Below are 14,271 nucleotides of genomic sequence, written 5' to 3' on the forward strand. Positions count from 1 at the left end.
TGTTTTTTATTGCAAATCCTCTGGAATAGCACTGGCTTTCCCATTGGGTTTCTGAATCCATGATGTCTCACACAGCCTGTCGGGCAGAGGCTGTTCAGAATCAGCAGTTCTGGAGCTTCAATACAAAGATACAAACTACTGTGGAAAATTCTCAGGATAAAATCAATACCATCTTGAGTCTCCTAATACATTTTTCCCCCATGAGTTTTTGCAACTTTCATCATTTCTCATCAGATTCTTTTTCAGGCACTTTTAATTTTTAAAAGTAAATAAATATAGACATATTTAGTCATGTAAGGGCATGTGGCTTTCCTGCAAACAGAAACCTTCAGATTCTTCATGTGTAGGCTAGGGATTTATCTTTTCCAGTCCATAATTAGCAGTCTTAATTGCATTCAAGAAGGAAATCTCTAAGATGGTGCTTGATGGATGAGTCTAGTTTTCTGTCATAGCTTTCAAACTGCATTGCAATGTGGAAATCAGATTCTGAATATTTAAAAAATCTGTATTGCAAAACCTAACAAAAGCAGGTTGAAAGCTAACCTTCATTCCTTTTATCTGCTTCCAGTGTATATGGATTTGAACTTGAAAATTTGGTAGTAGGGGTTGGATGGCATGAGACCACCATTTGTCTTGGAAGAAAACAGCTACATAACTAGTTGTGAAGAGACATGCTCTGTAGTATGTCAACAGGAATATGATACAGAAAAGCAGTCACTAAGGCTGCTGGATACCTAGCCACTGGGAGAAGAATTTGTACGTGGATCACTTTATGTTCTATTTGACGCAGTAAATAGCATGTGTCCTGTGCCCTTCAGGATAATCTCTTCTTATCCTTTTATGTCTAACTGTGTGAAAAACATTACAAAATCAAAATTTGGACAAATATCATGAACACAACTTAGAGAAGACTTGGCTGCATGAATAGAAGATTGACTTCTGATGGAAAGAAATAGAACTTGATTTGGGTCTTAGTTATTTTGAACATACTGCCATACATTTTTTTGTTTTTTTAAATCTACAGGCTGCACATGTTTGTGTAACTATATACCAAAGATAATTATCTGCCTGTAATTTTCATTTTTAACCCATGAAGATACTCTATTAGTCCTCTCTCAGCTGCTCTAGACCTCTTGGAACTCTGACAAACAAAAAGAGCTGCACTACAGAGGGTTATTAATATGTAAGTAATTGCTGCATTTATTCTTATTAACCATTAAGACAAGAATATGCAGAGTTGGGTTAGTTTTTGGCCTAGTAATAGCTGAAGTTTAAATCACAGACTTCAAGATTCTTTCATGGAAGGTATCTGATTGTTAGCCACGCTGAGCTGCTAAGGCTATTGTAAAAATGCTGGATGTTTCTCCAGAACAAACAACAAAAATTCCAGGCTCACATTTCTTTTTCTTTTTTGTTTTCTTTTCTTTTTATTATTATTTTTTTTACATCTCTCTCTCATTCTTTAAGAAAAAATTCACCCTTCATTCAAAAGTCTTAATCTTAACTCAGTGGTACCTTTCTTTCTAGGTTTCTTTGGTTTGAAGTCGCTGTGATGCACACATTTGGAATGAAGTGGAGGGCAGGTCTGTGAGTAGTTTCCAGATATTCACAGTTTGGCTTAGCCTGGACAGTCAGTTCAAGAACGCTTTTCTTTGGGTATAACACCACAGCAACTCAGGAGCCCTCATGTGAAACATTTAAAAAGCCAACCAAACATTTGCAATCCTGTAACAAAACTTGGGGTCAGATTATTTAAGAGTTTTGGATGAAGGTTCCAGTCAATTACAATTTTAGCTAACCTCTCCCTTGTCACCACCCTTTTTAGGCCCATTCCTTTCTGAGAAAGTTGGTTTAGGGCTGGTGCTGTGATTTCCTCTCATATTAGGTCTACCAGCAGGTTTTTACTCTGTGGTGAAGGAAAAACACCACATACTGGCAGAGATGCACAAAGTTCCCCACATTCTATTACTGGGTTAGCTTTTACACATGGGCCAATGACTAACGGAAGGTAGATCTGAATCCCAAATATGAAGCAAAATCCATGTGTAAAGGCCTATAAAGATTGGGATAGATGGGTTGGGAATTGTGGAAGTGTTTCCTAAATATATGAGAGTGTGAGCTGTTCACCGTCTTCAATTTACAGACTGTTGTTCTCTATCTTAGATTAATAGAAATGTTGGTTCATTGGACTGAGATCTAAAGGTGAATGTGGATGTGTGTTTGTGTAGTAGGGTAGGAGGACAGTAGTATTAAAAGGGAGGAACCGCAAAGGGGAGAGCGGAGGAGTAGGAGAAGGTTCTAGGAAATATTACCAGTATGTATAAATAGGTGAGTATAACCTGATAAAAAAATATGTGTGGTCTAGAGTATACTTTTGTACTTATTCGCAAGGTTGCTTATAATCCAATACTATCTGCCCTGGCAGTTGAGTCTGCAGCAGTTATTTTCTTATCTATTTACACAGAGGCAGCCGATTCTCCCTGTGGGAATGGCAGCCGGATTTTTTGTGGGTTGGCGTTCTGAAGTGAGGCCCTGAGCCAGAAGCCTCCAGCGTCATGCTGACAAACGCCAGGAGAGGTAAGCGGCTAGTTACGGTGTCACCACTCCCCAGAGGTGACTGTGAAGATGAGTGGCTTTTGCTGTTCATGGAGGCAAGCTGTTCTCCTTTTCTCTTTTTGAAATGAAGTTGAGGCAGGAGCAAGAATGAATTAGGAGCACGAGGAAACATTTAATTGGGCTGGTCCCTCACTCAGTGAAAAGCCTCCCCTTTAGCCAGAAGCCACTGCATACACCTGGGCTCTTACTCAAACTCCTACTGCCTGTGGCTTCTTCCTATTGACTTAAGCTGGGTTTTGGCTTCTGTCAGCCTCCAGCAAGGTCATAAATAGTACTTAATAAACAAAGGTAGAACATTTCTAATGGATGTCTTCAGTATCTCAAATACTCATAGACAACTTTATATTCCAAGGTTTTTGTCTTACAAAGTGGTAAACCTTTATTTTGTTGCTGATGGACACAAATAACAAAAAAAGAGACAATAGAACAAGAAAGAAGGAAGGATTAAATAATCAAAATATCATTACCTGGTCCAAGTCTCATAATCTTGGGAAGCAGGCCTTTGTACAAAGCTAAAATCCTGTAATAGGAAGGGAAAGAGAAACATTCTTATTCTGAAAATAAATGGAGTTGTACCTTAGCTTTATTGAGATGGGGGCTCAGCATTTAAAAAAATAAATTATTTGGAATTATACATATCTCAAAGCAGACAGCATCTTAGTATTCTCTGCAGCAAACTGGATGTGGGGAAAGAGTTAATCAATTCTTTATTACCCAACTCTGCTGGTCCTGCCCAATCAGAAACATGACTTTCATCAGCGAGATGCTTTTGCTTTCAAGACAGGTCTTACTTTCAAGACAGTTGTGTATATGGACAGAATGACTTTTGTAATTGAATTTAAAAGACCACAAACTCAGTCTTTACATTAGGAAATATGATGCAGTTTATATCAAAATAATAAAATATTACTTGTTTACTTGAGGAAAAGAGTGGCGATGAAACAGAAAGATTTTAAAAAATCAGAAAAATGCACATACTTTAAATTTTTAAAATTATCTTGACAGAACTCTATAATTCTCCCAGGAGAATATAATTAGGTGGCATTTTGATGGGATTTAGAGTCAGAAGACAATTATTCTCCTGCGTTTATATTAATAGGACATATAACATACAATACTCTATTATGCAAACTGTCAAGTAAAAAGTTCATCTTGGCATTCTACGACAAACACGCAGCATATTGTCACTTGATGGTGTAAGCACATGTTTACAACATCTTATTATTTTATTGTCTTGGAAAGCTTGTCATACATATTTGCAGAGTTTCTTAGACACAAGCTCCACTTAGGAGGGCTTACTGGTTCTCATCTAAATGGAAGGACAATTCAGTTTTAACAATACGTGAGCCTTATACATTTATTAAAATAAGAATGTGTTATGTTACCCTTCTTCCTGATAGACTGTTGCCATTGTTTTAAAACAGGTTCTGTACTTGATCTCTCCAGGAACTGGTTGAGGCCCTTGAATCCTACTTTTGGCAACATCAAAAGGGATGTTAATGACTGAGGCTATTGTCCCCGAGAGAAGACCAATCCCAAATTTTCTCAAAAACTCCAAGGTTGGATCCTAAAAGAAAAGAAGAATAATATAACAGAAAGGGGAGCGGAAGCCCCTAAGTCGGTTAAACACTATAAAGCAATATGTATTTAAGCAGAGCATTGCACTCCCGGCACCCTCCTGTTATTCCAGCGGAACACATTAGGATTTCCTAGGCTGGAACTTGTTTTCTTGACAATCCCATTGGCTATGTTTTTACACATGGTCTAAATTGCTGAAGTACACATTTCCTCACACAGGATTTATAAACACAGTTCATAAAGAAAGACTGGTATGGCATATGGGGATGATTTGTATAATTGGGCTTCACAATGTACTTAGTATTACTGTATCAAAACAGGAGAAATCCAAGCACACTATTAGCTAATTGGCCAGAATATTTTACAAATGACAGCAACTTCCACCATGAAGCCTACTAAAATGCTCATTTGTGTGTGGACCCCCAAATGTTAAATTAAATCAAGGCTACTCTCGGTCTGCTGCTATTCCCTGCCAGGTTTTTTGCATTTATTTTCACGTGTAGCTGATCCACTGTACTGAGAAGTGCTAGCTTCCTGTTATTAACAAACCAACTTGGGGCAGCTGCAAAACAGCCTGTGATATTCTGTGCATTATAAACAGTAGTAAGTCACTGGACTAATTGACTGAAGAATTTACAATCCATTGTTTCGGAATCTTGTTCTTCCTTCACGGCAAAGGAAGAAACTGAGAAAGAGAGAGCAAGAGTGAGTAAAAGAGAAATATTTCTTCCTTCTGTTAGAATTTAGGCCCTTCACGTCAGTCTGATTTGATTTTCCACCCCCGCCCCCCGCACTGCTTTCTGACATCAAAGTACTTAATTAGGTCTTATGTGGGAGTCACTTTCCTTTGGCCTATTTTTGTGCCCTCTGAGCTCACATTATGATTTGCTATAATGAATTTGCTGGGAAGTTCTCATTATGTTGCCAACCTCAGTTCTATGTTTTCAGTCCTCTGTTCTCTGAAGAGAGGTCATATCACATACTATAAGCTGCTGACTCTGACCCCCCACCCTATCTTTTCCCTGCCCTCTCTTTTGATTGATATTTTAGAGGGATCATCACAGAGGAATAATATAGTGCTGTGCCACAACACTATTTTATCCAGAGGGGAAGCATACCATGCTTAAGTTAAACAAGAAAATTCAGGTCTGAGCATTACATGCTTCCAGCCTCTATGAAAGAAGAAACTTCTGAGGGCTCTGAAATTTTCAGCTGAACCAAGAGCCAGTTACCATCACAGAAACTCCTATGTGGCTAAATATAAAAAGCAAGGGTTTGGTAATAATTCCTGGATCTGGGCCATACAGGTGCCGGGGAGGTTTAAAGGGATTTGAAAACCAACAGGGTGTTTCAACAGGAAAAACAATGCAGTGATTGCAGTATGAGTGAGGTGTGTTTAAATAATTCCCTCTCCCCCCATTTTTTCTCTTTTACAAGGAGAGAAAAATGCCTTTATGTTACTCCTCTCCATTATGGCACAGAAGCAGTACTGGAGCTCAGGAGGACAGTGAATTCTAGACCAGCTCTGGTTGTCTGACCTCGGATGAGTCACTGAATCACCTAGAGCCCAGTGTATACAAGGGAAGTTTTTAACACCTACCTTACCTCCAAATTGTATCATGTTTCTGATAAATAAAAACAATAATATAAGTAAAAATGTTATAAGTGTTGCACAAACCTGGCAGAAAATGAATAGTATTTTTATGTAGCCTGTTTTCTAAAGATGCAAAACATTCTGTGAAAAGATGCTTTCTTGAAATCCCCGTGACATTGCAAAGCTCTCTTTCTTTTTCAATTAAGGACAAGAATGGAAATGATGATTTGTATACACATTGTCCTTCTGGGAAGTTTGGGAGACTGGCTGATGTGTTTGCTGAGGACCAAAGTGGGGATGGAAGGTGAACAAAGAGACTCAGTGATGGTCATTGTGCTTGAGAGATGGCATTGGAAACCAAAAGCTTAGGTCTCGAGGTCATCATATCATAGTGTTCACTAGCAGGAGTAAGTGTCCACCTTTGTATTTATTTATTTATTTATTTAAGATGGAGTCTCACTCTGTTGCCCAGGCTGGAGTGCAGTGGCAGGATCTTGGCTCACAGCAACCTCCACCTCCTGGGTTCAGGTGATTTTCCTGCCTCAGCCTCCTGAGTAGCTGGGATTCCAGGTAGATGCCATCATGCCCAACTAATTTTTTGTATTTTCAGTAGAGATGGGGTTTCACCATGTTGGCCAGGCTGGTCTCGAACTCCTGACCTCAGGTGATCTGCCTGCCTTGGCCTCCCAAAGTGTTGGGATTACAGGTGTGAGCCACCATGTCCGGCCCACTTTTGTTTTTTATACATTTCCCAGTACAACAGTAAGATCCCACAGTGGTTCCCCAATCCAGCTGTGCTTCAGAATCATCTGGCAATTTTACAAAATACAGATGCCTGGGTCCCGCTGCAGACCCATCTCGGGGGTCCCAGATCAGAACCTCATAGGAAGGTGCCTACAAATTGTTTAAAAAGCTCTCCAGGGCTCCTAAGGCTGCCAGATAAGGACCTGAGTCTAGGAATCAGTGATTTTGATGTTCCACACTGGCAAAGCAGATGGTCAGTTGCTACCCCTGTGGGCATTCTAGGGAGGAAAAGAATTTGCTTGGGATGGCCATGAGGCTATCCCTGACCACTGGCTTCTGGGCCCATAGTCAGTCTCTTCCTTGACCCTGCTTGAATCCAGCATCCCCAGCTGGGCCTGCGTGTGCAAGGACAACCCTCTCAGCTCACCTCTGCTTTCTTTGCCACGTGCCACCAGCCATCCTCGAATGAATGCAGCATCTCAGATGCCTCTCCCGTTCATCCTCTCCTGGCCACTGCCACCTCTCTGGCTTTAGATCAAGTTCCCATTACCTTTACCAAGTCTTGCTTCCTTCCTGCCTTCTAGGATCTATTCTTCACAGTGATATCGGGGTTCTCTTTTTAGAAAAACAGATCTGCTTCTGGTATCTTCCTACTCAAAGACCCTCAATACTTCCTGGATGCACAGAGAATAAAGACAAATGGCTCACTTGGCCATTGATTTCTTTCCCATACCCTCAATATGCTTCCAACTTATGTTTCCAGCTTCCACTTCTACACCCGACCCTGAATCCATACTATGGTCACACTGGTTAATTCATAATTACTCAAACATACCAAGTACTTTCCCAACTCCACGCTTTTCTTCAAACGATTGGTGCAGCCTAGAATGTCTTTCTCCATCATATTCACCTATAGCAATCTCACTGCCCTTTAAGGTCCTGCTTAAATCCCATTTACCCAAGGAAGTTTTACAGATCCCCTGTCAAAACTGATTTATCTTCTCCCCTACTCCCAAGATACTGTCTGAACAACAGTCCTCACCTTTGCTATGGCCCACTTAGTGTTCAGTATATTTTTGCATGTATCTCTCTTCCCTGCAAGGCTGTGAATCTGCATAGCATAGGAGCATGTGTTACTCCTCTTTGTGTCATCTGTTTTGCAGAGTACACAGTAGGTACTAAATAAATGTTTGCTGACTGGCCTATCAATGTTTATACTTATTTATTTTTTGTAGAAACTATGAGAATCAGGCTTAATCCTTAATCATTTTTTTTCCTCAAGACTTAATGTCTTCCAGGCTGGAAGTGAATCCTTATGACAACGTTGTATTTCTGTCTTTCTCTCAGAAGGTATTAACATGGGGGCATGACAAGGTATCAGGCATTTGGAAAGTGGAGTATTTCAGAGTGGATAAATTGAGACTTTCAGGTCACAGAGACAGAGCTAACCTGGGGTTGCCCAGTTCTATTGCTCAGCGACTCACACAGAACAACATGATATGGCAAGCTGTGGCCAGATTTTAGGAAAACAAACAAACAAACAAAAGCAATTGACAATTGACATAGTACTCTCTGGGCTCTTTGGTCTTAGATTTCCTGACCTTTTCCCTAGTAGAAAGAGGCATCCACTTGCCTCAAAAAGAATGAGGATTCTTGTAGCAGGAACACAAAGAGAGAGAAAAAGGTAATGGTTTAGTGTTTTTACTTTCAAATTAGAATCTTGATCATAAAAATAGAAGCCCTGGAGAAGAGGCATAGTCTTGAAAAAGATTGGGAGCAGGGGACAAAGTATGTGGAGTCCACATGTAGAGAAGGCACCAGGATCCCTACTAGTGGCTGTGGCCAGAGAGCCATCATGCAGGAGCCATCCAACACACTGGACCCTTCCTTGGCATTCTGGTACCGTGTGGCCAGGGAAAAGCACCTCCCTTGGAAGCTGCCCTCATGGCACCTGGAGGAGAGGGTCTTCATAGCTGCTGCCAAATCAGGTTCAGGAATGATGCAGAGCACTCCCTAGTGCTAATGCTGCTGAGCTCATCCAAACTGCCCTGGTGGACAACCTCCTTGTCAGCAACACAGGGCCCTAATAAGCCTGGGGACAGGACGATGGTGTGGAGGAGAAAGTTCCAACCCTAGTCCTTGGGTGGGGCTGGGTCATTATTTGGTACTTATTTAGAAACTTTCCTTTGAAGCTATCTAAGACATAGACATCTCTGTGAGTTGGTCAATGATTTCACTGTCATTGTGATGGTTAAAACCCCTAGGCAAATTGAATTTGCATAGCATTTTGGAGTTACCTAGCAGGCAAGTTGCGTCATCAGGGAGAAAAACCCTCAGACAATGATTCTTTACTGGTTAACCATGAAATAAGGGGTCCTCAACTTGGAACCTGAGTCAGAGGAGAAAACAAGCAATACAGGAACCCATTTCATTGAACATAGTGAGCTTTTGTGGGGAGTAGTGGGATGGGGGAGGTGGAGAGGACGGGTGGCCATGCTGAAACCAAGATGCTCGGAGCTGAAGAAAGCAAGTTGAGTGTGGCTGTCGCCTCTACCCAGACCCCTGTTACCCCTGGGGATGCCTCTGCAAGCCCCTGGGTGGTACCCAGGCAGCATCCAGGACAGCTGCCTGCTGCCTTCCGTCCTACCGCCCCACCTCTAGCAGCCCAGGACCCTACATTTCCAGCCTTTCTCTTGGCCTCCTCTTCCCACAGGCAACTCACTCCAGGTTAAAACATGTCTTCCCCAGCTCACAGAAGAGGTAACAATTTTAATAAAAATAAACATTGATTGAAGTACATATTTTGTGCCAGATACTGCTAAGTGCAAATGTCTAAGCATTACATCTGTTAATCTTCACAACCTTTGAGTTACGAACTATTATTATTATTCCTATTTTACATATGAGTTAACTGAAAGGTTAAGTATAAGAAGGGATTTTTTGTTACATCCAAGTGAACCCAAGACTTTGCCTCCAGGCATAGTTTTTCTTCTTATACTCCTAAGAGTTAGTGGGTGGGTTGGTGGGGGAGGAGTCTAAGAACCTTCTGAAATTCTAAGCAATGCTTCTGTATTAGTCCGTTTTCACGCTCCTGATAAAGACATACCCCAGATTGGGCAGTTTGCAAAAGAAAGAGGTTTAACTGGACTTACAGTTCCACATGGCTGGAACATCATGGCGGAAGGCAAGGAAGAGCAAGTCACATCTTACATGGATGGCAGCAGGCAAAAAAAAGAGCTTGTGCAGGGAAACTCCTGTTTTTAAAACCATCAGCCTTCATGAAACCCATTCACTATCACGAGAACAGCATGGGAAAACCCACCCCCATGATTCAATCATCTCCAACTGGGTCCCTCCCACAACATGTGGGAATTATGGGAACTATACGATGAGATTTGGGTGGGGACACAAGGCCAAATCATATCAGCTTCTGTGTCTCTGTAGATGAGCTTTTCTGGGGAGTGTGTCTGTTGATTTTATTAGGCTTGTAAAAGCTTGAAAACAACTTCATGAGACCATTTTCCCTACCAATATGTTTATGAAGTAAGGAAAGGGCAGTGCAGGGTTGAAAACAAAGAGGCTAAAAACAGGAAGCCCTAATTTTCACAGGGGTTCTCAGGCAATCCACCTAAATAAAATGATTTCCACACATAATCCTGCTCTGGAGTCTAGTTACTCACACCTCAACCATATCCATGAACTCTGTGATTCTCAAAGTGTGTTCCCCACACCACCACCATCAGCACCATGTGGGAACTCATTAGAAATCAAAATTGAGGTTCCACTCCAGACCAGTGAATCTGGGAATGGAGCCCAGCTACAGCAATGTATTTGAACAAGTCCTCCAAGTTATTCTGATGGATGGTAAAGTCTGAGAACTACTGCTTAATTAAGTTGATCATTCACCCTCTTTGGATCCTTGGGCTGGATAATTGATGCTCTAAGATTCATCTTAATCACTGACCCTAAGGGGCTCTGGATGTGTCGGGAAGCATTTTGAAGCTTTCTTTGGTGGAAGCAGGGGTTGTTTCTTCAAGGCTGCACAACTGAAGGCAATGATGTTAAATCTGTTCAACCTCTCCTATCCTTAGCTCAGTCCAAAGCTGGAATGGCTATCAGTGGGGTCGCCTGATCTGAGTGATACCTATCTCATAGTTTGAATGAGTCATTTTGTACTGGCTAGCAGTGAGTACAGCATTTCTGCCGATAACCATAATAATAAATAACAAGGAAATTAATAGCAAAAGTAAATAGCAACAAAAAATGCTATACATGTTATAATATTTGTATTTTTTCATACTATTATGAGTAATAATGCTATTATTAATAATATCTATTGCCAGGCACAATGTCATATGTGAAAAGTATATACAAAATGTATATATGATATAACAAACCCTATGAGTTAGGCATATAACATCATTTTACAGGTAAGGACATGAGACATAAAAAGTTAAGTCAGTTGTCCAAGATCACACTGCCTGTAAGAGGTGGAGCCTGGATTTGAGCCCAGCTCCTTCTGACTCCCAAGCCTATGTTTCTTAACCATTATGTCATATTGCTTCTTGTGACTGATTCATTCATTGTGAATCCAGCCAACAAAGATTTATTGGGTGTCTGTATATGTCCAGTCTTACACTGGGTGCTAGAGTTGGGTATGAAGGTAAATGGTCCAGAGAGGGGACTGGAAGTGGGCGTCTAAGCAACTATCCCAGTTCAATGTGATTAGTACTGAAGGGGGAATGTGAAAAAAATGGAGGGCAAACATACAGTATGGAGAGGAAATTCCTCCTGGGATTTCACTATCTGAGTCCTGTAAGATGGTATCTAGCTTCTGCCTCTTAAAGCTTGGCCAGTTGTTGGCTGTTAAGGAAGTCAACAGAAGACATATTATTATAGTGAGTCACCATATTAGCTGTATGGCTAGCTCTCTGAATTGAGAATCACATGACCTGGAGTATCATTTTGCCTTTTTCCATTAATTTATTTTAAAAATTGGAGGAAGAAGATGAGAATAAGATACTCACTATGAGTCAGGTACTGGGTTAAGCCCTTTGTATATTTAAGCCCCACAAAACCCCTGAGCAGATAAGGTACCTGAGCCATACAGAAATTTGCTACCTTACAAAGGGATATAATCTTGAATTAGTCAAAAGAGAGCTAAAGTCCTATTATTTAGAAGTGAAGAAGCCAAAGTATTGGGGACTCTGAGATTGCTACATGTCAATCAGTTTTAGAGACATGTACACTTGCCTCTCAGGGCTGCACCCTAATTCAACATGCAAGGAGATCACCTCTTAGGCCAAGAGAAGACTTAAGTGACAGAAAATAAAAATCCCAGAATCACAAGACTAGGAGTGAATTCAGAATGCCACCTAGCCTAAGTCAAGTATTTTGAATGGATCACACATAAATTATGTAAATGAATATTAATATTAAAAATATATTATGTTATTTAAAATTTCCAACTTAATTCCATAATTAGCTCCAACTGTCACCAATTAGGGAACATTTCTTGTACTTAATTGATGTTCCTCACCAATAAGCCTAAACCATTTTACTCCACCACTTTGCTCAATTGCAAGGGCAAGCAACTGTTAACTACTCTTGATGTAATTCACTGGAATTTAAAAACTGTTATTAACTTTGGGAGGCCAAGGTGGGAGGATAGCTTGAGGCCAGGAGTTTGAGACTAGCCTTGGCAATATAGTGAGACTGTCTTTAGAAAAATTAAAAATAAAAATAAAATATCTCTGTTACTGCAATAGCATTTTATTTCCAGTACACTTTTAAAAAAATTCCTTTTGAATCTTTATTTATAAGTAGTATGTATTATTTCCTCATCTATGGATCTTTTTCTCTAAATATTTTCTGATTTTTCTTATAAATCATGTGATATAACTAAACTGGAGCTGAGTAGTCTGAAATATTAATGAATATTGCATGCATTGACCTTATTCTGTGATAATAATATGGAAAACAATACTTGCAGGTTTTAAAAATGGTTTACTTCCCTTGCAAACATTTTAAGGCTGAAATTAATATTTCCATTCACAAATGAGAAAACTGAGACAGAGAGAAGGTATAAGTTTGCCAAAGACACACGGCTAACTAGTAAATACTAGAATTGAGAATTAACACCAGGTTTTCTTGCTAGAATTCTCTGGCTATTTCCATTACACTGTGTGATCTTTCTGTGAGTGCACAGCTGACGAGATGTGTTTACCAGCCCCTCTTCAGGGAGATCAATGAGTTTCTCTGACAGAACATATTATTTATAGACTCTTTGTGACTTAACAAGAGACATTAAGAAGTGATCGCAAAACGCTGGCGGCTGTGATGTCCCACAACCTCTAAAAATTCAACATCAGAAACATGATCATATGACTCAAAACAGTTAACACCCTACATATTTGTAGCTAATTTAACCATATAGTTCAAACTACACAGCCAAGACCTAAAGACAGCATAAGTAATTTAAGGCAATGGCACTTGAGGGGATAAAATATGTCCACTGAAAGAGGCATATGTCTCCCCTTTTACCTTTCCCGGCATGGGCTCTGACACCTGGCTTCGTTGGCTGGCCAGCTGGCTGCTAGCTTGATAAACAGAAACATCGCCCATCTCAGAGGTCTTTGTGATTAGGGTCTGGGGTCGTTAAGAAGGCGTTTCACCCAGGGATGTGCCAGAAGAAGGAGGTTAAGATGAGAAAGGAGGATTTGTCAGCCAGTGAGGAGTGGGGGTGATGAGGGACACAGGGCAGGAAGCCTGCTTCTCTGCAAAAGGCAAGATTGAGCAGAGGACGGCAATGGGGCTTTTTTTTTAAAGGAAACTCAGCATTAAAATGTAATCTTAGAATCTTCCCACCTCATGTCAGCCCAAATTACATTTCCTTTGATCTCTGCAATTAAGTCACCCTTTAATTCCTCCTGGTACCTCACCAAATAGGGTGGTCCCCCAAGGAGTTACATGATTTTGGGGGTATCACTAAAGTATTTCTTTACAGAACTCAATTCTGTGACTCATTCCCATGCCCTCTGTAGCACATCACTATCACAATAGGTGAAGTGGAGGTTGCCACACAGTCCTTCATTTCCTTAAGGTTGCAAGTCAGAGGCGGTACCAACAAGAAGCTTATGATGGATCCCTGCATGAAGGAACTGCAGAAGATTTACTGTAGTAATACATTTTTTTAAAAAATTATACTTCAAGTTCTAGGGTACATGTGCACAACCTACAAGTTTGTTACATATGTATACATGTGCCAAGTTGAATGTGCTGCGCCCATTAACTCATCATTTACATTAGGTATATCTCCTAATGCTATCCCTCCCTGCTCCCTGCTCCCCACAATAGGCCCCGGTGTGTGATGTTCCCCTTCCTGTGTCCAAGTGATCTCATTGTTCAGTTCCCACCTATGAGTGAGAACATGCAGTGTTTGGTTTTCTGTTCTTGCGATACTTTGCTGAGAATGATGGTTTCCAGCTGCATCCATGTCCCTACAAAGGACAGAAACTCATCCTTTTTTATGGCTGCATAGTATTCCATGGTGTATATGTGCCACATTTTCTTAATCCAGTCTGTCACTGATGGACATTTGGGTTGATTCCAAGTCTTTGCTATTGTGAATAGTGCCGCAATAAACATACGTGTGCATGTGTCTTTATAGCAGCATGATTTATAATCCTTTGGGTATATACCCAGTAATGGGATGGCTGGGTCAAACGGTATTTCTAGTT

At 40.6% G+C, this 14,271-nt stretch overlaps 1 protein-coding gene across 2 annotated transcripts in view; it reads right to left on the reverse strand.

The window, feature by feature from the left end:
• The window catches only part of SLC25A21 (solute carrier family 25 member 21), a 507,705-nt gene that overhangs the window by 2,793 nt on the left and 490,641 nt on the right, over positions 1-14,271 (reverse strand). For both annotated transcript variants that reach the window (XM_025391998.1, XM_025391997.1), the window contains exons 8-9: positions 4,002-4,183; positions 3,084-3,136 (exon numbers count right to left, since the gene is read on the reverse strand). In XM_025391998.1, the coding sequence (XP_025247783.1) occupies positions 3,084-3,136; positions 4,002-4,183 (235 nt within the window). The remainder of the gene's footprint in view (positions 1-3,083; positions 3,137-4,001; positions 4,184-14,271) is intronic.

The sequence above is a fragment of the Theropithecus gelada genome, chromosome 7b, assembly GCF_003255815.1.
Source record: "Theropithecus gelada isolate Dixy chromosome 7b, Tgel_1.0, whole genome shotgun sequence".
Taxonomy (NCBI): Eukaryota; Metazoa; Chordata; class Mammalia; order Primates; family Cercopithecidae; genus Theropithecus; species Theropithecus gelada.